Genomic DNA, 24514 nt, shown 5'->3' with positions numbered 1-24514 from the left:
GACCACCACATAGCCCGCTTCGGACACCACCCTCGCTCTCCCTCTGCCAGAAATAATACCATATTCCCCTGCTCTGGACCTGACTCTCCTGCCACACCAATAAACCCAACCCTCTGGGACCTGACACTGTGCCCACTCTACCTCCCCAAACTTGACAACCTCCACACCCCAGATACCTCTCCTACCACACCATCTCGACCTACTGTAACACCTGGCATTCTAACCACTACCTAATTAAAACCCTACGCCAGCACCCTTTCCCATACCAACCTGGATCCCTACCATTCCTGCATCCTAATCTCACACTTACCTTATGTATTTAACTTTCGGCAATAGCTAACAAAGTGCTGTCTGTGATGCTGGGTACTTACATTTCAGAACATGTCCAGCTGACTCCTGTGAAAACATTTGCCTTCCTCCAACTGTCCTGTACAAGAGAGATCTGTCAGAAGGGAAGTACACCTCTGCATTATTGAATGAGCCCTGACCATTAGCTCCTGTCAGAAATTTTGTTACATTAAAAACAATATTGGTGCAGCAATTTATGTGAGATTGCCACTTCTTGGATACTCTGTCCCTGCGCTACTACAGTTTTCTTTTCTTAGAGTCAATCACCAAAACCTGGCAAACAATTGTGTCACTTTTCGGTGCTTTCTCTGACATGTATCCCGAAACCTTAGGGCTTCCTATAATCTGGTTTGAGACTGCGAGAGAGGTCCTGAGCTTAAAGTTTGGAGTTGTGTGATCTGACGCAGTGACATTGCAACTTAGTTGGTCATTGAATATTTTAGTGCAGAGTCCGATTACTGACTAACAAGCAAGTCAAAGGTTATTTGGGGTAGCAGGAATGTGGTGTTGAGGCATAATCGGATCAGACAGAGCAAACCAGAGGAGCTGAATAGCCTATTCTTGCTCCTAATTTGTATGTTCTTATATATTGTAGATTTGGTTATAAAGTAGAAACCAATTCCACCAGGAGCAAGGGAACGGCCTCCAAAGTTAAAGGCCCCTGAATGACTGAAGGTTTAGATGAAGGAGGAAGGTGAAGCTTGTGACAAATGCAAGATTCACCAAATCAAATTTCGAAAGCTCAGTGATGATCTGAGACAAGGAAGAGGCAGAGGAACATGATTGCATGAGGTTAAATTGGTGAATAAGATAAAAGGAAATCTGAGAGTATTATAACCCATATGCTTTAGTTTTGGAGTCAGCAGAGAAGTGAAAATACTCAATGTTGACATTGAATAAAATTGCCCACAAAGATATAGCAATCTCTATGCCATAGATCTCCCATTTTCCTTTGATTTTTTTTTCGATTCCGTCATTCAGACAAGGGATCTCCAAGCACCCAACAGTGATATCAACATGCTAATTCAGCAGTCAACTATTTAAAATATTCTCAAAGATAGCAAGTGAGGAAGTAAAAGCCACTAATTGTCTTCAACCTCAGATTTAAATTTCCAGGTCGTAAAATACCTGATCAGGGCATACATGGGATTATAGTAGGCTGATATATCGTAAATAAACGTTGAAAATATTATTTTCAATGTATGTGAACTTCTAAAAGTCATAATGGAGAGATTTGACATTCCACAAACTTAAAATTAATTTTCCAAGACCAATGAAGCAGTTCACATTAATTATGAATTAGGTACCTGGTTAAAAAACCAAGTTGTACCTCACCTTAACAAGATGTAATTTTTAAAGAGTTTTTAATGTGAAGGTAACAACATAGATGGCCAATTTGTCAGCAGTTCAGTGATTGAATTCTGGAATACTTCAGCAGTAACTTCTGTATTTCCATGTTTAAGCAAAAAAATTTAAATGCCTGTAACTCCTGCCACTTTCAGAAGACATTGACATTGACAGTGGAGACTGACAGTTTCAGTTTCATTGCTCCCACCAAATCTGGACCACAGATAATTAAATCATAGACAAAGGAATAATTGGGCTAAGCATTAAAAAGGGATCTCCCTGTTCAGGCAACTGATAAACTAAATGAGTGCTTCACATCAAGGAATGTTGCCAGTGTAGCATTATTAGATAGGATATAAATACAGCAAGCCAGGCAGCATCCAAGGAACAGGAAAATCGACGTTTCGGGCATAAGCCCTTCTTGCCCGAAACGTCGATTCTCCTGCTCCTTGGATGCTGCCTGACCTGCTGCGCTTTTCCAGCAACATTTTCAGCTCTGATCTCCAACATATGCAGTCCTCACTTTCTCCTCTATAAATACAGCAATACCACACTTGAACTTATGATTGCATTCCTGAAAATTGTGACTTTAAATGAAGCATGTTTTCCCTTAGGAATGAATATTAAAGCCAGAGTTATGTTCCTGTAGAATTTTCTTTCCTGGAAAATGGAAAGTACAGGTTGATTTGCCGTACTTCACTATGTATTCCTAACTGATGCAATTCGCAAAAGCGAAAATAAATAAAAATAGAAGAAGTGCTGTACAGTTAGGTACTTCAGAACCTTTATCAACAGCATATAAATTCCAACCATTATTAAAGTGAAACAGTGCATGTTCCTAAATGCCTACATTCATTGAAAAAAAACCCTTAAAGTAATATACATTTCAGCACAGGAGCTATACTATAAACATATATTTTCTAATCAACCTGTTACTACATATCCCTGGAGCAAGTGGGTCTTGAATCTGAGTTTTGTAGTCTAGAAGTAGGAATACTGCTATTACACCATATTGCCTTTTTAAACTAAATTCAAATTTAATCATGTACCTCAATTGGGATTTAAACTGGTGTCCCCAGAACACTAGGCTGGGAATTTGGATTTCAAAACTAGTGACATTTCTAATACACAAGCAGCTCCCCACTAACACGCCTCTGGCAATACAAGTTAAAATTTCCCTTAGGGGTTTAATTGACCAAGCTCCACCTAGTGGCAGAAGCTTCAGTGCAATGTTTAGAATGGAAGCCACAGGGCAGTAACAGCCCCCAAGACTTTCAAAGTGGGAATGGGAGCTGGGCTGGAGGTGTCTGAGTGCTGAAAAGAGACTGAGAGCAGAGGCTGGAATTGGAAGAAGGCTGGGTGAATTCACTATGACTGAAAGTGTTGCAAAATAGGTCTTGAGTGAGGCAAATTCAAAAAACAGTAAATCTGTGGAAAACATTAACCTAGCGCTCCAAATGTTAACTGGTTATATTGTCACTCACTATAGACAAAGGGAAGGTCTGTAAAACCTGGCCACTATTCAAAGAACAAAACACACTCCACTTAGTATGAAGGGATGAGGTTATTGGGGGAAGTAAGGATAGAAATTGTAAAGGCACTGGCCATAATTTTCCAATTATCTGTTAATCTGGAGCAAAACCAAAGGGCTGGATGATTGCAAATTTTGCAAATCCATTTTAGAAAGGGGAAGAGAGAAATCAGGCAAATACAAACTAGTCATGTTAGTATTAATGGTGGGAAGACTTTATAGACGATAGTCTAGTACAAAATTAACAGACGTTTGGAAAATATTGGGCTAATGAATGAAAGTCATCATAGAGTTGTTAAAAACAAATCATTTCTGTTTAACGTAATTAAACACTTTGATGAAATGAAGGAGAGTAATTTGATGCAGTTAGCATATTGATGTTGTGCATATAAGAACTTTCAAAAAATGCTTCGGTGCAATTTTACATTATAGACCTGTCAGATAAAGTCCATGGGTTGAAAAGAACAATGATGGAGTAGACAACATGCTGAGTGACAACAAGCAGGGAATAATGGTGAATGGTTAGTTTTCTGTAGTATATAGTTCCTTTTATAGATATCAAAGGCATAGACTTAAATACTCAGGACATCATTGCAAAATTTGCAAATGTCACAAAATTCAGAAATATAATGAACAACGAAGAAGCTTTTTCCAGCCTCAGGAGAAATTTGGCTGAAAAGGGCAGACAAAATTTAATGCAGAGAAGTGTGGAGTGATCAATCTTGTAGGAAAAGTGAGAACAAGTAATATAAACCACATTGCACAATTACAAGTGTGATTGCAGGAACAGATCAATGGGCCTTGGAGCTGAAATCTATGAAAATGGTAGAACAAATTGAAAAGGTTGTTAAAACGACAAGTGGGATCTATGGCTTTATTAGTAGAGTAATAGAGGCAATCTTCCTTCAAGCTCAAAAGAACTGGACCTGCACACTTTCATGTCCTTCCAATCTGCACACCTGGCCCATCATTTTCAACCTTTTACACCAGGTCAGGAAATTACTGCAGTTTGTAAACCATGAAGCAGTATTTTAAAACTCCCTGTACGTCACCTCATCCATTGAGTCCCTTGCACTCCACCACCATGTCTGAAGTTGGCTCTTAGATCATGAGTACCACTTCTCTCCCTCATATACCTTCCATGCTCTTTCAAATCCTCCAATGCCCTGTGTATCCTTCATAGCTGCTCACCCAGTACGCACCCTGCACAGTACTTAGACTTCATGCGATATAAAAAGGAACTTATTTTAAATACTTTAAGAAACAAAAAAAACTCTTACCAACTAATAAAAGCTTCTATATGATTCATTCTGAGAAAAACTGCCTTCTGCTGTATGAAATAGACCTTACATACTTGTAATCCTCAATAAGTTGTAACAACAACCCAGAAAACAAACAAAGACACAATCTGTTGTCACAAATTCTTGAATCTGCCATTCATAGATTAATTGAGCACCTAATATGCTGAAATGCTTTAACACTTGAAACTCCGCTCTCTGCACAATAGACTGCTCTCCAATAAGGAAGAGGTCTTCATTTAAATTTTTAGGCCGGGGTTCCTGATAATGGTGGAAAGCAGATGTCTAGATTTTTGTTTCAATATTTAAACATTCTTTTGTTTTGAGATAGTGGTATTTAAGTCACGGCAAAAAAGGGATAGCAAGAACTGATATTTTGAGATATTTTCTCTGCATTATGGTCCTTTCTCCATTAGAAGAAACGGGGCGGCACGGTGGCACAGTGGTTAGCACTGCTGCCTCACAGCGCCAGAGACCCGGGTTCAATTCCCGCCTCGGGCGACTGACTGTGTGGAGTTTGCACGTTCTCCCCGTGTCTGCGTGGGTTTCCTCCGGGTGCTCCGGTTTCCTCCCACAGTCCAAAGATGTGCAGGTCAGGTGAATTGGCCATGCTAAATTGCCCATAGCGTTAGGTAAGGGGTAAATGTAGATGTAGGGGTATGGGTGGATTACGCTTCGGCGGGGCAGTGTGGACTTGTTGGGCCGAAGGGCCTGTTTCCACACTGTAAGTAATCTAATCTAAAAAAGATGATGCCTATGAACAGCTGCACAAGTCTCATCGATATAAGGGGAGATCTACATAGTGAATGACTGTTAAAAAGACATCTGTGTTACAATGCCACATGTAATAGTGACACTTGAATGTGAGTGAATACTTTACACTTGCCCTTCAGACTCATCAGCAGACTTTTTGCTTTCTTCATGAATTGTAATTCCTGGCAAGCTTTTTAATGGGCTTTCAAAATCCCACTCTGCCAGGTGACAATGACATATGGGAAGAAATCTGGTGTTCATTCTGCATTTAAAATGAATCTGACCTCTGCAGGGGTTGGAATGGGGTGGGGGTGGGGGTGGGGGTGGAATGGGGGGGCGGATGGTGTCTGTGTTTTGCACACTAGGCATACTTGACCCACTAAAGGATCAAAGGAAAATGTTTTGAAGAAAGAACGCAGTGCCATTTCCTCCAAAGATAAACAAGTATGACCATTTGCCACTGAAATGTGCCTCTGAATCCTGAAAAAAAGATTCAAGACAGAGGTTAAAAATGGAAGGAAAAGATGCTAAACTTCAATTACAATACTGGTTAGGCCTTGGCTGTTGAATTATGTTCAAGTCAGCACCCCAAACTTTGTGAAGGTTGTTAAGACCCTGTCATAGTCCTCTTGACAAGACATTCACCAGAGTGGTCCCAGTAATGAGGACCTACCATTATAAGGAGAGACTGGATATGATGGAGCTATCCCCGTCCAAACAGACAAGACTAAGGGAAAATTTGACAGTTATTCAAACTTATGAAGGGTTTTAATAGATTAACTAATAAGAAACTATTCTGGCATTGGACTAGTCAATAACCGGAGGAAGTAAACTTGTGACAAAAAAGTGGTGAAAAGATGATGTTTTTATATGGTGATCTGAGATTTTGTGACGTAAAGCAGGTGGATATCTGTTACTTACAGGATAGTTCTGACATACTGTAACTCCATGTAAAGTTTATATAGTGAGCAGACAGGTTTTTTTAGCATGTGGGACTGTAGGAGTCCCAACATGTATAACTACTTCCCTGAAAGGACCTATACCCACACCTTTGGCCCTGACCAGTGCCCCACTGTACCACAGATTATCCTGGAAGGGAAAGGTGTCACAAACACTGTGGGAATGCAGTAAATCCATGAATAATTTGTGCAAACCTCAGAAATTTATTCAGCAGTAGATGTGATTCTGCAACTGGAAATCATTTATGAGACAATGACAAGAGTTACACTGAAAACTAATTTATGCTCAACAATCAGCCTCACAGTGTGATGCTTTTCTGCATGTTAGAAGCAACATATAAATACACAGGACCCTGTTTTATGTAGGCAAAAGGAAGTTGTACATTATTGTTCCTTTTTCATGTAAAAGATCTCATGGAAATCATTCCGATCTCTACTACATCCCCATGGCAACTCTTTGGTTTGGGAATTAAGATTGACAGTTAACTGCTATTGCTGCAGCTCCATGACAATGATGGTACAACCAATCAGCATCCTCTTCTCATGCTGTACAAAACTTCTCAACTTTTTTTGTGTCCAAGATGAAAAATTTTAACTACTTGCCTTCTTTTAGCAATTTTTTGACATTATCTAAAGATCAGAATATCCAAATTATTTTAATACATTTGTTACTCCAAGTAAAATTCACTGACAATATGTAAATAGAGACATAGGAACAACAGTGGGTCATTCAATCTGTTGAGCTTGTGCTGCCATTTATTATCTTAATGATCGAACACTTCAGTGCCTTTTACTGACACAATCCCAATAACTCTTTCTGCCAATGATAATCCAAGATGTATCAATATCTACTTAAAACACACTCAAAGACTGGATTGGAGGGTTTGAAACATAGGAAGAGGCTAAATAGGCTGGGGCTGTTTTCCCTGGAGCAGTGGAGGCTGAGAGGTGACCCTTATAGAAGTTTATAAAATTGTCTACAGGAATAGTGTTGGAGGATAGCAAATGTTGTTCCCTTGTTCAAGAAGGGCAGTAGAGATAACCCTGGTAATTATTAACTAGTGAGCCTTACTTTTGTTGTGGTTAAAGTGTTAGAAAAGGTTCTAAGAGGTAGGATTTATAATCATGTGCAAAGGAATAAGTTGATTAGGGATTGTCAACACGGTTTTGAGAAGGGTAGGTCGTGCCTCACAAACCTTATTGAGTTCTTTGAGAAGGTGACAAAACAGGTGGATGAGGGTAAAGCAGTTGGTTGTGGTGTATATGGATTTCAGTAAAGTGTTTGATAAGGGTCCCTATGGTAAAAAATATGGAGGCATGGGATTGAGGGTGATTTAGCAGTTTGGATCAGAAATTGGCAAGCTGAAAGGAGACAAAGGGTGGTGATTGATAGAAAATGTTCATCCTGGAGTTCAGTTGCTAGTGGTGTACTGCAAGGATCTGTTTTGGAGCCACTACTGTTTGTCATTTTTATAAATGACCTGGATGAGGGCATAGAAGGATGGGTTAGTAAATTTGCAGATAACACTAAGGTCAGTCGAGTTGTGGATAGTGCAGAAGGATGTTGTAGATTATAGAGGGACATAGATAAGCTGCAGAGCTGGGCTGAGAGGTGGCAAATGGAGTTTAATGCGGAAAAGTGTGAGGTGATTCACACTGGAAGGAGTAACAGGAATGCAGAGTACTGGACTAATGGTAAGATTCTTGGTAGGATAGATGAAATGAGAGATCTCAGTGTCCATGTACATAGATCCTTGAAAGTTGCCACCCAAGTTGATAGGGTTGTTAAGAAGGCATATGGTGTTAACATTTTTTGGTAGAAGGATTGAGTTTTGGAACCATGAGGTCATGTGCAGCTGTATTGCATACAGCTGTGGTCACCACATTTTAGGAAGGATGTGGAAGCTTTGGAAAGGGTTCAAAGGAGATTTACTCAGATGTTGCCTGGTATGGAGGGAAGGTCTTATGAGGAAAGGCTGAGGGTCTTGACGCTGTTTTAATTCAAGAGAAGAAGGTTGAGACGTGTAAATTAATCAGAGGGTTAGATAGGCTGGACAGGGAGAGCCATTTTCCTTGGATGGTGATGGCTAGTATGAGCGGGCATAGATTTAAATTGAGGGGTGATAGATACAGGACAGATGTCAGAGGTGGTTTCTTTACTCAGAGTAGTAAGGGCGTGGAATGGCCTGCCTGCAACAGTAGTAGATTTGCCAACTTTAAGGGCATTTAAGTGGTCATTGGATAAACATCTGAATGAAAATAGAATAGTGTAGGTTAGATGGGCTTCAAATTGGTTTTACAGGTTGGTGCAACATTGAGGGCTGAAGGGCCTGTACTGTGCTCTAATATTCTGTGTTCTATGTTCTAAAATCATGAGGGGCATGATTAGGGTAAGGTCCTTTCCCTGGGATGGAGGAGTCCAGATCTAGAGGGTGTAAATTTAGCGTGAGAGGGGCAATATTTAAAAGGGACCTAAGGAGCAATGTTTTCACTCAGAGGGTGGTACTTGTTTGGAATGAGCTGCCAGAGAAAGTGGTGGAGGCTGGTACAATGACAAAATTTAAATGGCATCTTGGTTGGGTGTATGAATAGGAAGAGTTTTGAGGGATTTGGGCCAAGTGCTGGCAAATAAGACTAGATTACTTTAGGATATCTAGTTGGCATGGATGAGTTGGACCAAAGAATCTGTATCCATGCTGTACATCTCTATAACTCTATGACTGAGCGCCTGGGTTAGAGAATTCCTCTGATTTAAAATATATATATATTTTCATCGTAAATAGCATCCCATTTATATTTTAAGTTATGCTCCCTGGTTCCAGACTCCTCAACAATGAGGAAACATGCCTATCCCTTTAGGTATTTCTAAATTTTCAATTAGATCACCTTCCAAACTTTCAAATTCTGGATAAAACAGATTCAGTTTGCCAATCTCTCTTCTTCGGACCGTCCTGCCATCCTGGGAACAAGTCTGATGAGCCTAATTTAAACTCTCTCCACTTTATCTGGGAAAAGGAGATAAAACTGCACACAGTATTCCCAATACAGTCTAACCAAGCTCCTATACATTTGAAGCAAGACTTCACCATTCCTTTATCAAATCTTCTTGTGATAAGGGCTAACATTCCATTCAGCTTCCTGCACCTGCATGTTACACTTTGACAAGGACACCAGCTCCCTTTGCACATTTACAGTTTCCAACCTCTCCCCATTTAAGAAGTACTCTGCACATCTGTTCTATCTGCCAAAGTGGATAACCTCACATTTTTCCACATTACATTTCATCTGAAAAAAAAAGTCTCTTGCCAATAACTACTAATTACAATTCACATTTCTGCTTAGCTTTGTATCATCTGCAAATTTGGTAACATTACATTTGGCCCTCCCATCCAAATCATTGATATATATTGTAACGAGATGGAGCCCAAATATTGATTCTCATGATATCCAAATCTTAATAATCTAGCAATGTGAAAAAGACACAATTATTCCTGCTCTCTGTTTTGCCAATTCTTCATCCATGCCAGTATGTCAACCCTATACCATGTGATTTAATATTGCTAATCAACCTCCTATGAGGGACCTTTTCAAAAGCCTTCTGAAAATACAAATCTACTACATTCATTGACTCTCTTTTGTCAATTTTGTGAATAACATGTTGAGAAAGTCCAACAAGTTTGTCAAACATGATTTTCCATTTATGCATCCATGCTGATTAAGCCGAATCAGATCATTTTTTATCCAAGTATACATTCATTATATCTTTTCTGATAGTTTCTAGCATTTTCCCAGTTATTGATGGAAGGTTTGACAGATCTGCAGTTCTGATTTTCTCCTTATTCCTTTCTGAAATAGTGGGGTGACATTTGCAAGCTTCTAATCTGAAGGAATCATTGCAGGACCTATAGAAAACATTGACTCTTCTCGAGCTCCCACCTTCAACATTCTGGGATACAGACCTTCGGTGCCAGGGACTTAACAGCTTACAGTCCCATTAATTTCTCCAGTGTGACATTCTTACTAATATTAATTTCCCTGCAACTTTTCATTTTCTCTAGTTACTTTGATTTCTAATTCTAGAAGTTTTCTGTATCTTCCTGAAGGAAAACAGATAAAGCAGATACATAATCATTTAGCTGTTCTGCCGTTTCTCTATTCTGCATTATCAATTCTCTCAATTCTGCTTTTCATTGTATTAGCTAGCCAATCTTCTTTTTATGCCCCTGTAAAAGTTTTTACAGTCCATTTTCCTTTTTTGCGACAATGTATCTATATTCTATTATTCTTATCATCAGTTTCTTGGTCCTCCTTTTACTGTATTTTGAAAACTTTCCAATCCTCAGATATATTAGTTTCTAGCCACTTTACAAGCCTTTTCGTTTAATCTTATACAATCCTCAACTTCCGCTGTCAACCCAATTATCTGCCGTTTTGTGATTTTTCACCTTTTTAAAGAATGTATAGTTGTTGTAAGCCATGTGATAATTCTTTAAACACTGTTCATCCTGTGTATAGTCTAGTCACTGCATTATAGATTAGATTCCCTTCAGTATGTAAACAGGCCCTTCAGCCCAACAAGTCTACACCAACCCTCCAAACAGTAACCCACCCAGACCCATTCCCCTACCCTATATTTACCCCTGACTAATAAATCTAATATTATGGGCAATTTAACATGACCAATTCACCTGAACTGCACATCTTTGGATTGTGGGAGGAAACTGGAGTAAACCCACATCGACACTGGGGGAATGTGCTAACTCCACACAGACAGTCGACTGAGGTGGGAATCAAACCCAGGTCCTTGGTGCTGTGAGGCAGCAGTGCTAACCACTGAGCCACATGCCTCCCATCACGCCATTTAGTGTACTTTCCTAATGTAGCTCTGCCAATTTATCCAAATTTAACATCCTTGCTTTAGATGCAGCTACCTCATTTTAAGCATAATGTAAAATGCTATCAGATTGTGCTTACTCATCCCTAAAGTTTCTATTGTAACAAGATTATTAATTAGCCTTTTTCAGTCCATAATACTAGATTAAAAATAGCCCATCTTCTAGTTGACTGTTCAATATACAGCTCTAGAAGACCATCCCTAAGACACTCCAAAAACTTGTCCTCCACAGCTTTAGAGTTTATTTGGTTTACCAGTCTATATGTAGATTGAAGTCCGCTATGATTACTGTATTACACATTCTACAACATTTCTAATCTCCTGATTAATGCATGCCCTACACTATTGCTACTATTTGTTGGCTTTTTTAAAGACTCCAACCAATATCTGCTGCCTCTTGCTGTTTCTTAGTTCCACCTGAACAAATTCCATGTATTGTTTTTTCTGATCTGAGGTCCACCCTTATTAATGGGTAAATGTACTGATCCCATCCATTATCATCAGTGCAACACCACATCCTTCTCCTTCTTGTTTGTCCTTCCTAAATATTAACAATACAAGAGTATTCAGTTCCCAGACCTGGTGACTATGCAGCCATGGTTTTGTCAAAGCAAATATATCATAACAATTTACCTCTATTTGTGGCTTTAGATCACCTATCTTGTTCTAATTCAGGTAGGATGGCCTTAATTTTACCTTTTTAGCATTATTCTGCATTCAAGGCTTACTTAATACTCAACATTTATTTCTTCTGTCTTCTAGTCCCCCTTATAGCCTTTTTACTTCCATTTAATATTGGTATTTGGGGTTACTGTTCACATTCCCATTTCCTTGACAAACTAGTTAAACAAACCACAATAGCACTGACAAATCTCTCTGTGACAATACCAGATGTAACCTGTTCATTTTTTTACAGGTGCCACCTGGCCCAAAAACAGTCCCAATACATCAGAAATCAGATAGTATCCCTCCTACATCAACCAAACGTTTTTAAATCATTCATGAGACATGGGTGTCATGGGCTGGCCTGTCCCTAGTTGCCCTTGAGAAGGTGGTTGTGAGCTGCCTTCTTGAATTGTTGCATTCGATCAGCTGAGGGTTGACCCACAATGCCATAAGGGAGGGAATTCCACAATCTTGACCCAGCAACAGTGAAAGAAAAGTGATGTATTTCTGCATCAGGATGGTGAGTGGTTTGGAGATGATCTTTCATGGAGTGGGGTTCTGATGTATCTGTATGATGAGATACCAACTCAGTAAGCTGCATATAAACAGTCCTCATCTTTCCCCTCCTCTTTACAATTTTAAAAATGTTATTGCTGTTCTATGTTGGCTTGTGTAATCTTCACTTGCTAGTCATAGTTTATTTTGTTCTTTGGAATAATGAAAGTTGACAAGGTCATATTTCATTGTCTATCTCTTATTGTTATGAGATATTGAAAGGCTGTCACGTAACTGGCACCAAAAGCAAACTACTTCCTTTTCTGTCCATCCAATTCTTCTAAAATGTTTAATCCTCATATATTCAGCTCCTTGCAGTCTTCACAGTTAGTCATATTTCAGGCATTTTTGATCCATCACAACTTCTGCTGCTTTAGCAGCTTCAAGTTCAGGCAACTTATTGCAGTCCTTGAACAGCCACGTTTACTATAGATTTGCCTCCACATTTTTTTTGCTTGTGATAGCATAACCCAAGGTTTGCTGTTGGGTTCTGAAGCCTTAAGAGAAATAATTATCTTCTGTTTCTTAAGAGGTGCAATATGTCTACTCCTCCTAGTCTTCTTCTCTTAATCCTGTATTCATCAATTGCAACAACTTCCTTGGTGGGAAGAACGTGACACCATGATGACCCAGAGTGTAGAAACACAGTCATGCTGAGCATAGATAAACTCTATCTTTTTACCAATTGAAATTGTATTTTTCGTCTCCCTCTGCTTCCATTTTCTTTACATGACCTGACTCCCCACTCCCACTTAAGTCTCTCTCTCGTCATTTTTCATTCATGTGCTTCTCTTTCCCTGTATTTTCCTTCCCGCTCACTGATGGAGGGTAGTTTTTGTTCTCTCTTTTGTTTTGTGCATGTCTCCCTGTTATCCAGTTCTTCTTCACTTTCCTCATTAGTGTGCCACCCTCTGTGACCCATTTCTCATTCTCCTCCTAGTGCACCTTGTTCTCTGTCTCAATAACACAGCTTTCATCTGTGGAAGCGAATGATGTACACAATGTATTAGATTGGCTTTGGGTACAGCCAGTTGAGTTACAGGCAGCAGATAGGGGCTGCTACCTTGCTGACGGAACCATTGAGAAGAACCTGGAAGTAAATGTGCACATATATGCCTGACCATTTTGATGTTTCTTCTGAGACCTGCAGTAGACCTTATATTAATGTTTAGCCAGGATCTTTGTTATACTATTTAACATGCACTGCAAGTTCTTAAAATGTAAGGAGAGCCTTTGAAACTTGAGTGCTATAAAGCTTGTGACAGTGGTTTTAAACTTCTTATATTATCACTGTTTAAAAAAAGCATATCCTTTACAAAACTTTGCATGTGAAGATCTGATCATCTGTCACTCCACCTTTCTCTGTCTCAGATTTCATCTTCCAAGTTTCCCTCCGTTTCAATAGTATGTTTGTGTCTTATTCAAATCTGTCACTACCCTCCGCACAATGCTTCCAATATTGACTTTGATGGTTCCTCCATAAACAATAGGTTTGCTGATAGTGTGAAGTTACACCTGTCAGGAATGGAAGAACAGGATGGGTCACTTTCCACTTGAAAAGGGAAATTGGAGTTGCAACATAGTACAGGTCTTTAAAGTTATGAAAAAGATTGATAGAATATGCACAGAGAGACAGTGGACATCAGTATAAGGTAGTCATCATGAATTCAAATCGGAAACAAAGAAGTACATTCTGAATTTCGGAAGTGATGTGTAGATTGCTTTTTGAAAGTACTTTTCATGAATATAAACCACTAATGTTCTCTTCTGTTTTGTAGGCTCATGCCCAAATTTGGTAATAAGTAGAAGCGATCAACCAGACTGCAAGCATATCACCATGACATCTAGTCCAAAGCTTCCAGTTCGATCACACAGGCCCCTCTGTTTGTCTGTCTCATCCGATGGCAATGGGAGATATGTGGCTTTGGAATCCCAGGATTTTAAAAGCAGCCTGAAATCCCAGGTATGAGCAATAAATAATCTACAAAGTGTATATTTTACGTTTGATGGAGGAAGCCATCATTGAAAATGACTGTCAGGCAAAATATGTAATGCTTGAGCAGATTTGGTATTTTGATGAGGTGTTGACTGGAGCTAACGGTGCTGGATTACTGCACAGATATTGAAAGACACTATACCTTTAAGACAACTGAATGACATCACAACATATGAAGCTGTAGTGTAAAAGTTTTCATGGTCGTCAGCCAGTCAGTTAGTCAACTATATCTATAACATAACGGTAATCTAAGTAAGGATATAACCCATGCTATAACTGTACATCTGAGACCTCATTGTTTGTTGTTAATTACTAATAATCTGATATCTGATTCAATGAGGCCCTAAATCTGTGTTATATTTCACGTGGGCTAACTTAAAAAAACCACAAAGGAGGTTTAAGGTAGCAACATCTTTGGAATTCAACTGATCAGAAATCAGTTCCATTTACAGGAGGAGAAGGATAGGTGAAGAAATTCAGACTAAAGGAATTTTTCAACCTTGACAGTGTGGAAAGATGCTGTTCGGCCCAGCAAGTCCTCACTGCCCTTCAGGACATCCCACCCAAACCCAGCTGCCAACCCTATCCCCATAATCCCACATTTACCATGGTTAGTCCACTTAGCCTGCATATCTCTGGATACTGCAGGATAATTTGGCATGGCCAATCCACCTACCTGCACATCTTTGGACAATGGGAGGAAACTGGAGCACCTGACAGAAGCCCACATAGATTTGGGGAGAACATGCTAGCTCTAGACAGAAAGAAAAGGCTGGAATTTATCCTGGGTCTCTGGCAGTATGCTGCAGTATGAGGCAGCAGTACTGACTACTGAGCTGTTAAGCTGCATCTGTAATTATTTCTTTGCTGGAAGTGGATATGCATTAATCACTTCACTCAGTGTCAAACTGACATGGTCATCAGCACTATTCGAGGATAGATTTCTTTTCAGTTTATAATCATTTTGACACCTTCGTTTTCTGTGGGCTGTTACTCATTCTATAACCCAGTTCCATTGCCTCTAGCAGCCGTGAGACACCTCACTCAAATAAGAACTTTTCAGATATTCTGTGAGCACCCTAAATGTCAGAGATGAGCAAGTGGCATTCTACAAAAATACTGTACTGTGGTTTACAAGACCATGATCAGGAGTAAGGAGAGAGTGAGGACTGCAGATGCTGGAGCTCAGAGTTGAGAGTCTGGTGCTGGAAAAGCATAGCTGGTCAGGCAGCATCCGAGGAGCAGGAGAATCGACGTTTCGGGCTGCCTGACCTGCTGTGCTTTTCCAGCACACTCTCAACCATGATCAGGAATAAGAAGGCTGGCAGTTTATTACGGTATCGTTTCTACACCAAATTCATTTGTAAAAATTGATCTTTGGCTAAGTCGCTATTTAATGTCGCTTGATCATGTTTGTAGAAGTTGTCACATAAACCAGCTATGGTTTCAAGCATGTAAAAGCATGTTTGCTTTCTTCTTTCATTGCATTGTGATACACGTGCAGCCTCACTAAATTCAACAGCACAGTGCTGTTCATCCTAAACAAAACAGGAATTTGTTGAACATTTGTGCAGACAGCCTTATGAAGAGAGAAGAAATATTCAGGGCATTTCACAATATTTGAAAAGGTAAAGAAGCACAGGAAAATGGTCTCCATGGAGACACTTTACCCAAACTGTTCAAAGGAGGCAGAACATGTAAATGAAATATTATTATTGTGTCTGGGTGGGCTCATTTTGATCCATTATAGGTCTCTCAGTTTTTGTTTTTGTTGAAGGCAAAATCATCCCTGTTGTGCATTTTGAGAATGCTTTGTGTTTTTCTTTTCAACTTCCACCAGTAAGGACAGGGCCACTTTAAGTTCATGCACATTTAAGTTATACACATTTTCTTCAAGACAACAGTTTATAATGTGTCTCAGTCAAACAGAAAAAAAGCCAAGGGAAAGTAAATTTTGTTAAACAGGGAGGTTTTTGAATGAAGTGTACCCCATTTTGTGGTGCAAATAAAACATACATTCAAGCATCCTCAATAAATTCTGGCCTGGATATCCCGATGACCAGATAGTCATTGGAATATCAAAGACCGGAGTTCCATGTTGGGACCATGTGGAATCCCGGACTTAGCAGAATCTGTGGGTAGGTCCCAGAAAGTGGAAGACAGTGATGGGCAATTCCTCCTCATCTCGAATTTCCTGGGAAAAATCCTTAATGTTGGAGAATTCAGTGGTTTCCTTGTCAGTTCAGTTCGCAGTTACTCAGGAAAAGTTAGACAATTTCTATTCTAATTCCTGGGGAACAATAAGGCTGACCCCTCATGGTGGCGTACAGCCAGCCCCTCACTGCACACCCTGCTAAAGTACACTTGCCCCACCAGACCATTGACAATATCCCAATACCCCTTCAACCAGGCCAGACACTCACACCCGCCCACCCCCAACTAACAACACAACCTGATTCTATAATCTGGCTCCAAAGGAGCCAACAGCACTATCTCCCTTTTGGATCCTAAACTCACCCTTCATCAGTCCCAGCCATGTCCCTTCACCTTCAACTACCAGATCTTACACACCTGATGGCAGATTCCACCACCACGTGTATTGGCCTTCCAAACTATTTTGTTCACTGGCCCTGATACCCCCTCTGTCTCTACCACCTTGTTGGATCCATGCCGCCCTCCCTGTCAGCTTGATATCGCTTGGGAAGACCACTGACACTGTCCAACATTAACGGAACCAGCCCCTATCTCTTACCACTGGACATGACCCCCACCCCTCCTGCTGTTGACCCATTTCCCTGTGCCCCTCAAGACACTGCCAACTCCACTAGCTGACTCCCTATCCACTCTTCCTTGCCTCACTAAAACCCTCCACTGTCCTTCATTGGACATGATGCCAGCCTCCCCTTCCACCACCAAATCCAATGCACCTACCCCACCCTTCTACACAGATACTGACCTACCCTAAGAATCTGACACCCAGGCACCTGCCTCAGTTAGCCTCCTGGGCCATACCAATCTGGTGCCCTATTCCCTGGCACCCTCCCATCCCTGAAACCCCACCTGTATTGCATCCTGGTACCCTACCGACTGGCACCCTATTCCCACTCTTACATCACACATATATTCTCTCACAATATTTGTTGAAATGCCTGGCTGTGCTGCTGGATATTTAAATCTCAGGACACATCATACTGACTGCTGCAGAAAGAGATATGGTTTGACTTCTTCTGACCAATTCTACATCCCTGAAGGAACCAATATCAAATTTTCTGGAAAGAGACGCAGAACACAGTCCTTTTGGGAAAAGAAAGAAGAAGAGTGGCAATCTGACAATGATTGCCACCGCTCGGAAAGTCCAAATGCTTTCTGTGGGATTATTACTCTGCCTATTTTCACCATTAAATTAATGCTTTGAGAAGCATTCCCTGTGGGCTGTGTCCCTTTTCAAAAGTGAAGTATTAATAGCAGTGTGGTGCTGAAACCCTGTGAATCAGACTGACTTGTTGATCTGTATATCCTGTTCAAAACTAATTATCTTGTGATATGTGTGCCAGATGAGAATCTTTCCTAGATTAAAAGCACGACTTATATCCAAGAAAGTGTGAGTTGAGATACACCCCAAGTTGCTCCAATTCTCTGAGCTAAGGCCATTCTGTTATGGTGTACAACTTGTTTAGTGGGGATTTAATCAAACACTTTCAAGCTGGACTTCTGTAAGTGAAGTTATAATCAACAAATCAATGCTTTGCTACAGAGATTTAGATTAGATTAGATTAGATTAGATTAGATTGCTTACAGTGTGGAAACAGGCCCTTCGGCCCAACAAGTCCACACCGCCCCGCCGAAGCGCAACCCACCCATACCCCTACATTTACCCCTTACCTAACACTATGTGCCATTTAACATGGCCAATTCACCTAACCTGCACATCTTTGGACTGTGGGAGGAAACCAGAGCACCCGGAGGAAACCCACGCAGACACGGGGAGAACGTGCAAACTCCACACAGTCAGTCGCCTGAGGCGGGAATTGAATCCAGGTCTCTGGCGCTGTGAGGCAGCAGTGCTAACCACTGTGCCACCGTGCCACCCTATTTATTTTATTTTAAGCTGCATCCAAAAATGTGCAGATGATGCGAATTGGTCATGATAGGTTGCCCCATTGTGTCCAGCAATGTGCAGGCTGGGTGGGTTAGCCATGGGAAATGAGGTTATGGGCATAGGGCAGGGGACTGGGTCTGGGTGGGGTGCTGTTTGGAAGATTAGTGCAGACTTGATGGGCTGAGTGGCCTCTTACTGCATTGAAGGGATTCTAAATAAAATACAATAATCCTACATATCAAGATAAGAGACATATAGCAAGGCTACTTCATTTTCTTACCTGTAAGAATGCTGCTTGCTAGCACGCTACAGCTTTAATGTCACCAAGCCAAGCACAGCTTTCAGAGAACTTCATGTTCCTAATCAGCAAGAGGAGTGCTATTGTACCAAACTGCTAATGAAATCTCATTGCTGAAAATAGGTCACTAGTTAAGGAAAGAGATTGAGATTCTCATGTCTCTTATTAAAACAGCAGCTTGAGATTAAATTGCACTATGAAAACACAAAGCTTGATTTTCTTAAAACAGGATTGATTATTTGATCCCTCACATTATTGGCACAATTTAGCGGCTTGGTAGCTTATATTCCTGGCTGGCAGTAGAATATCATTGCTTTCAGAGAGGATAGTGGTTATGTACAGATGTGGCCCATTTGTAAATAAGTTGAATAAATGCAGTATGTAAAAACTGCTGTGTTGATGGGTGCACTTCCACTGCGATGAGCTGCTCATTCTGTTGTTGTTGTTACTATCCAAATAATATTCTCTTGCTACCCTGAAGATGAGGTTCTTTAGTGTTTGGGTGTGAATACCTGAAAATGAACGATATTGTTTTTCCCATTTTTTATGTGAGAACCTAAAGGTTGAAGAATAACCTTAACAGTCGGTTACTCTGCATGCCAAGATTGGTCTTGCCTTAGCTTTGCATGTAGCTTTCAGCAGAAATCACTGGTAACTGAGGGCAATGTTAGTGTCCTCACTTTCCCTGTATTTCTGACCAGTTAACTCAGTGTGGACCAGGGATCGAAAATGAAAAATTATTGTTTTCTACGGCTTATTACCACCTATTACAATGCAGCGTCTTTATCCAATAAAGCATGGAGTAAGTCTATCCTGTTTAGTTATATTCCAACCCAAAAGTTGTGGATGTTTGAGGAAATCCAACACCTTTCTTCCTCCCAGATACTGATGAGTCAAGTCTTTGGATTGATAACTGATCACTGATATTAGATGTAATATTGGAGTGTAGTTGGTATGGGAATATAGTCAGGCCTTTAAAGAAATCAAGCATTAGATGTCAGATTTTCAGGTATGGTGACCTGGCATATTACCAGAGTAGCAGCCCAGACGTTCTCATTATAGATCCATGATGAACATTGGCAAACAAAAGTCAATACAACTTGAGTATTGCTTAGAATAGACACATTTTGTTGAAGCATTTCATCTTATATTCATCAGATCCTTTGCAAGCTTACCCTTGTAAAGAGGAGCAATATTTGTTGCTGCATGAGAACTGAATGCAAAACTCAAAAGCACAGTATCCAATGTTAGATGTGGTTCTGCAATTGGATAGTATTTACTAAGTCCTGAGTTTGTAAAGATTTACTCTGACAACTAACCTAAAGTTATCAGTCAGGTTCACAGTGTGGCGTATCTGAGCATTCTGGAAGTTAAATAAGCAGAATATATTAATACACTGGGCCCCATTCTTTGCAGACAGAAAGATCATGTAAACACATTGTATTTGTTTCAATTTAACACAATTGACAACAGTCATTCTCTGCTTCATTCATCAGGGCAATGTCTTGACCATTGAAGGTCCACCTTCCTGGTTTACACTTAAACAGTGCTTTAACTGTCAGTCATCATCTAGCTAGTCCAATCTCCATGGCAATGTCTTTACCAACCACAGTCTACTTGACAACAGTTTTACACAATATAAACTGCCCCTTTACCTTGGTATTCTTGAAAATCTCCTAATGAGTGCAGAATGAAAACAAAAAAAAAGTTTTTTTTTACCAATACTCAATGAAATGTGAGTTTATCTGTGGCCCAGCTGGAGAAAATGACAATGACATCTGGAAGATTAAAGTAAAAGGCCTCTTAGTTTCAATAATAATTTCAAGAAAAGATTCAATATATCATATCAATTACATGCATGACACTGTGATCATTTGCTATAAACTCTGTCTTATGATCCTGCTCCACTAGCAGGATTGTGTGATTGTTAACTTTGTCCACCCCAGTCCAACACAGACATCTCCACTTCAATAAAAGGAACATGCCAGTTCCTTCTTGGTTTAATCTACACATGCCTACTGTTTCAAACCATACAGTTGGCTCTGGATGGCCTGAGGGCACTTAGGAATGGATGACAGATATAGTCTTGATAAGTTTACTCACATCCCAACTACAAATATTTTTAAAAACCGTACTTTATTAATGCTTTGTGTGAAAAACACTTGGAGTTGCAATTATTGGTGTGAACATCGTGCAGGGTTTATGGGATCTAACTTAAGGATGTAGCCTGAATCTGACTACTGAGTCCAGACATAAATTGGTGTCCATGTACAATGACTATGGTTTTCGGCCCATTGGCTAGCTTTTTGAAGCTGAATGATTTAAAGCACTAATGATGTATGAAAAGGCATGAATGTTCAAAGTTCAAAATGGAAAATGTGGCATAGAAATCAATCATTAAGAAGCATACTGTCAAAGAATACTCAAAATCTCTCAATGCACAATTTAAGAAAAAAAATTGAGATTCCTGTTAAGTTTGGGGATATTGTTTATTATATTGATCCTTTTCCTAATGATGTTATTAAAACCTTTTTCAGATGGTAAAGGCTGATACCACTAGAGCTTGTAGCAGCACTGGTTCTCTGGAGAGAGCTTCCCTCTTTTGCGCTTCTGGGTCAAACACATCCACCTCAAATTTATCAGGTTCCAATGAAACACTGGCTAAAACAAAGTCATCCAGCAGGTTCTCCTTATTTTCACCCCCTTGGAACAGCAGCTCAGAATCTGACTCCAACCCTCCTTCGAGATCTGGGTCCAAAAAGCTCAAGAACCACAGCCGCAGATCCTTAAGCAAAACAGACAGTCCGAAGGACTGCAAACGGGGCATTCCTGAGCAGCTGCAGTACACTGAACCAGTCATCGCCAAGGTAACGGACTACATTTATGTGGGGAACCTCAATGCGGCCTACAGTGGGCGTATCCTGTGCAAGAACAACATAGACAGCATCATCGATATGAGCAATCTCCCTGGAGAGCTGAACATGTGTTTAATTCCATGCACCTGCTCCAGGAATGTAAAACACAGTTGGTCCCGTCTCAAGGTCGACATCAGTGACTTTTCAAATGACGACGTTTTCCCTTTGAAACAACAATGCTTTGAAGACATTAATGAATGCATCAATGCATCGACGGAGAAACAGAAACGTGTCCTGATTCACTGCCGGGATGGGTATTCTCTGGCACCAACTTGTATTATACAGTACCTCATGCAGAAGCAGAACATGCAACTTATGACTGCATATGAGTTTGTCAGAGCCAAATATCCACTTAATATCAAGGAATGTCACCAAAATCTTTTGGTAATGCTTGAGAAGTCATTGAGGCCTGGGAACATGAACCCTGAGTGTTTTAAACAAGCCCTGTCCCGAAAGATGGCTTGGACCTAATTTGATGGCTTTCATCACCATTAAAATAAATGCCTTAAGATTTTGCTCGCAATTTCCATTAGTTAAAACTGAGAAACCGTCAGAAAGTGTGCTCTGCTTGAATATGCTATTTGAGATACAAACCCAGAGCAAACTATTTCCTCCCTGAACATTTCTGTACATTTTTATAACCCTATCATTTTGCTTTCTGCATTAAATTCTTGTATTAATGTTTTGCTTGATTTTCCAAATAGTAAACTGTATCAGTAAGAGATTTCTTTGTATTAAATATAAGATTAAACTTGAGATAACATGAGGAAGCTGCAGCATTGAAGCATTGAAGTATTGGGAAATGAAAACTATATATTTTGTTTTCAACATGTTTTGGTATCATTAAAATACAGGTTTTGGTTGTGAACCAGTAATTATTGAATGTGATGCATATTCACAGGCTAAATTTACATTGCTGGCTGTGCATCATGTTCTACTCAGGAACATAGGAATTTGGAATGTGAGATTCACAGAAATATAGAATGCAATATTATAAGCTGGAATGCAACTCTATGATGATATAAGACTGTGTTGTCTCTGAATTTTGCACTGTTCTGGAGTTGTAATGCATCTTGAACAATATCTAAGCTATGTCAGACTATCTCCAAGAGTTGGTCACAGAATGTATGAGCTTAATACAACTTGGAGTCAAATTGTTGGCCCTAATGCCACCCCTTCATTGTTATGCATCTGAAGCCTTTGGTTTAAAATGATATGCCATCACAATACAATTTAGATTTACATAAGGCTGAATTTCCTTTGAACATCATCTCTAGGTGGCTCAAAGAGTATAAGAAGAATGACATTATTCTCCAAGTGATGGGAAGTAGCTGCCAGATAAAAGATGTAAAATAAAGGTGGCTGCACAACAGAATAAAGTCAATCTACTTTTTTCCCCCCCTGGCACCTCACTCTTTAGATGAGATTAGATTTGATTAGATTACTTACAGTGTGGAAACAGGCCCTTCGGCCCAACAAGTCCACACCGCCCCGCCGAAGCGTAACCCACCCATACCCCTACATCTACCCCTTACCTAACACTACAGGCAATTTAGCATGGCCAATTCACCTGACCCGCACATCTTTGGACTGTGGGAGGAAACCGGAGCACCCGGAGGAAACCCAAGCAGACACGGGGAGAACGTGCAAACTCCACACAGTCAGTCGCCTGAGGAGCTCCTAATCTTTCCCCAGCCTTCACTTCACTCCCAGTGCAGATTTCTCTCCCCCTCCTCCCCATGCAGATTTCCCTCACCCTTCCCCAGCGCAGATTTCCCTCACCCTCCACCATGCAGATTTCCCTCACCCTCCCTCCAGCGCAAATTTTTCTCGCCCTCCCCCAATGCAGATTTCCCTCACCCTCCTCCCAGCGCAGATTTCCCTCACCCTCCTCCCAGCGCAGGTTTCCCTCACCCTCCTCCCAGTGCAGATTTCCCTCCCCCTTCCCCCAGTGCAGATTTCCCTCCCCCTCCCCCAGCGCAGATTTCCCTCACCCTCCCCCATGCAGATTTACCTCACCCTCCCCCCAGCGCAGATTTTCTTCACCCTCCCCTCAGTGCAGATTTCCTTCATCGTCCTCCCAGCGCAGATTTCCATCACCCTCTCCCCAGTGCAGATTTCCCTCACCCTCCCCCAGCACAGATTTCCCTCACCCTCCCCCAGTGCAGATTTCCCTCACCCTCCCCTCAGTGCAGATTCCCCTCACCCTTCCCCCAGTGCAGATTTCCCCATCCACCTCCCAGTACAGGCCTCCAGACCTAGCTCCCACTATGATGCCATTGGTCACCACTATGCATGCGTGCTGTCTACATAGCATTATGGATAATCACTCCAATTACATAAGGTGAATTCTACTCCATGACTGAAGCTTAACTGCAGAGGTATAATTGTACATCATTGGTGCCAAGTTACCTTATTCATGGGTGACTGGGTAACGTCTAGTGTTTTTTGTCATTCCACTGTAACTACAGTTTTTTTTCCTTTCCCATCAACCCAGGCACTGGGGCCTGTCAGTTTCCTTGCAGAGTGTGTCAAAACCACTTTTCAGTTTGCCAGGTTTCTCAATGCTGCATTTTATTGGGAGAATGATTAAAATATAACACTTCATTGTCGCACATCTCCACTGTGGGATGTTCAGATGTCCCATCATCTGCTATTGCATAAAGATATCAGGAATGGTCAGCAGTATTTCTGATACTTAACTCTTTAACCACCCTTGTTATCCTCTGCAGTCCACAGTAGGTGGCAGGTTGGCTAATATCAATTTATTTGAAAGACTTTATTTGAAAGTCTCTGGAATTCTTTGACCTTATGCTAACACATTTCCTCCCAATTATAGGTTTGGAATAAATAGC

The 24514-nt window shown here is 40.6% G+C and overlaps 1 protein-coding gene across 1 annotated transcript in view; it reads left to right on the top strand.

Annotated features, from left to right (window-relative positions):
* The window catches only part of LOC140493362 (uncharacterized), a 42340-nt gene extending 18693 nt beyond the window's left edge, over positions 1 to 23647 (top strand). The window contains exons 3-4 of the mRNA XM_072591760.1: positions 14130 to 14314; positions 21282 to 23647. Coding sequence (XP_072447861.1) covers positions 14130 to 14314; positions 21282 to 22130 — 1034 coding nt within the window. The 3' untranslated portion in view covers positions 22131 to 23647. The remainder of the gene's footprint in view (positions 1 to 14129; positions 14315 to 21281) is intronic.
* The last annotated feature ends 867 nt before the right edge of the window (positions 23648 to 24514 follow it).

Source organism: Chiloscyllium punctatum, chromosome 22 (genome assembly GCF_047496795.1).
Source record: "Chiloscyllium punctatum isolate Juve2018m chromosome 22, sChiPun1.3, whole genome shotgun sequence".
Taxonomy (NCBI): Eukaryota; Metazoa; Chordata; class Chondrichthyes; order Orectolobiformes; family Hemiscylliidae; genus Chiloscyllium; species Chiloscyllium punctatum.
The sequence above is the reverse complement of the archived record's forward strand: the minus strand, read 5'-3'. Positions and strand labels throughout refer to the sequence as shown.